Source organism: Frankliniella occidentalis, unplaced genomic scaffold (assembly GCF_000697945.3).
Source record: "Frankliniella occidentalis isolate FOCC.00 unplaced genomic scaffold, Focc_3.1 Scaffold174, whole genome shotgun sequence".
Taxonomy (NCBI): domain Eukaryota; kingdom Metazoa; phylum Arthropoda; class Insecta; order Thysanoptera; family Thripidae; genus Frankliniella; species Frankliniella occidentalis.
The window spans coordinates 534300-536504 of NW_026267300.1; the positions used below are offsets into that span (position 1 = coordinate 534300).

Here is a 2205-nt window from a genome sequence, read left to right on the forward strand (position 1 = left end):
CACCCCCCACCCCAAAGCATTCAGGCATTCTCTAGCCGGGCCCGAACCGCGAGCCGACGACTGCACGCCATGAATGCATCAGCATGTGTGATTCCGGTTGATGACAGTGATCGCTTCGGGCCTCCGTCCACCATAAAGCATAGAGGTTTACGCCACTGTGAAAAATAAGTGTAAAGGTTTTACGGGAAAATTTGCAATGTCGTAAAATTACAATTTAAAATTTTTTAATTCTTGGACGAGTAAGATTGAAGTGTCATGAAATTACAATAACTTAATCCTCAAATGTAAACTAGAAAAGATACCGTTAATTTTGGAAAATATGGTGACCCACACGGCTTGTCCTATACCGGATGCAAACCCACTTCGCTACACATTTATGTCAACAAAATGTACGGTTTCGGTTGTTTATTTGTCCGTAATGAAAAGGCTTTGCTGTGTGCTGCTGTACTCGGAGGAAGCATGCTCTGGCTGCTTTAAATCGTGTTTAGTGGTTTCAATGTTATGATCGTTTCTGCACGGATATAAAAGTTGATGCATAATTATAGACGGAAAAAAGTTGTGTTGAAAACAAATAAAAATGTGAATAGCTTTTGGTGTGTTATTTTGTTACTTTGAAATATGAAGCGATGGTGCTGATAAAGTTTGTTTTAAGTTCAATGCATATCGTTTAACGGTTTGAGTTCTGTCTTTTTTTTTAAACCGTGCACTGGAAACGCAAGTTAGCGAAGGTCCAATCGCAATTTTAAGAGTAAAGGTGTGAATTTTTCTCAGAAAATTTACGAACTTGCACTGAAAATGCAAGTGTGTGAATGTCGCTCACCTGCAGGTGAGCGACATTCACACACTTGCATTTCCAGTGTGTGTCTTCCTGTGTACGAATGTCGTTCCCACACAAATGAGTGGGCGACATTTACACACTTGCGTTTCCAGTGAGCAGCTGAAGCTTTCGAATGGAGCGCGAATGTAATAGGTTCGAAGGTATGGCGCGGGTGTTTCGGTAGATGTGTTTGCTTTTGTGTGGCGTGCGTGTTGTCTAGCTGTGTGTGATGGTAGTTGCATGGGCCCGTTGCGCTCAGTGGGCGCTCCCCGCACAGTCTCTGATGATCCAGGTGGCCAAGAAGGCCAGCGTGCTCAAGCGGCGCAACACCAAGCAGCGCATGGAGCCGCAGCAGTCGCCCAGCGGCACCCCGGCCGCGGCCTCCGCCACCACGCCCGCCACGCCCGCCACCACCAACTCCACCATCCTGGCCAACACGCCCGGCGACGCGCCCGCCGTGCGCCGCGACAGCGAGGGCGACGTGGTCTTCTACATTGACGACGCCTCCAAAGCGGGTGAGCACCAGCAGACACCCACATCACATGTCACACTCCGCGCCCGGTAGGTAGGCCACCCAACTCGCCCCGCAGGGACTTGACTCGCCATATCACCGATAACCAAAGGCAGTTTATGCACCCCCCCTCGCTCCCCATTCTCAAAATTCGTTCTGCAACTTCACCTGGCCATCACGGAGGTCCCGTGAAAGATACGAGTCTAGTTTTTGGGTATAGTATACTAGCACTATTTCTGAGCCTACTGCAGGTTTTGGATTGGTGATGCGGATCGTTTAGTTTCTGTGGCAAACTTTTGCGTTTTTTGAGAATTTAAATGCAAGCATCGTTGAAAACGCCATTTAAAACCCTTAGTCTGAACCAAAAATGTCACCCCAGGGCTTGTTTCCATAAAAGGGACCCACCCTATCCGACCGTATCCCTAAAACTGTTTTCGCAGCCAGCACATGAGTGGCAAACGGTTTTGTCCGAAATTAGGAACACTTCGTCCGAAATTAAGAACCTTCTGTTCCTAATTTCCGACAGTACATTTCAGGCTCTTGCACACAAACAAATTAACATACAAAATATTGCAAGTGGTTGGGCCAAGAGTCAGTTTCTTCATTCCCGGGCCAAATTTCGTAGCTCTCACAAGTCAGAAGTTATGTAGAAAATACAGTGAATTTTGTCCGAAATATGGGGCACTGACTCTATTACTACTTACTTTATCGGAACGTAATGTGTTGAATCCCCTCCACCGCTCGGACCGATGGCTGCGCAGCGACTGTGTACGCTTATCAACCCAGCCGAGGCGTCCAGACGCCCCTCGCATCCTCTCTGACCGTTGCAGTTTTGGGTCTGCCTGTCTTTCAGCTGAGGCTAGACCCCCTCCCCCCC

The 2205-nt window shown here is 48.1% G+C and overlaps 1 protein-coding gene across 1 annotated transcript in view; it reads right to left on the minus strand.

Moving 5' to 3' along the window:
* LOC127750339 (dynamin-1-like protein) overlaps positions 1 to 2141 on the minus strand; it is a 33741-nt gene extending 31600 nt beyond the window's left edge. The window contains exon 1 of the mRNA XM_052271805.1: positions 2033 to 2141. Within this exon, the coding sequence (XP_052127765.1) occupies positions 2033 to 2140 (108 nt within the window). The 5' untranslated portion in view covers position 2141. The remainder of the gene's footprint in view (positions 1 to 2032) is intronic.
* Between the last annotated feature and the right edge of the window lie 64 nt (positions 2142 to 2205).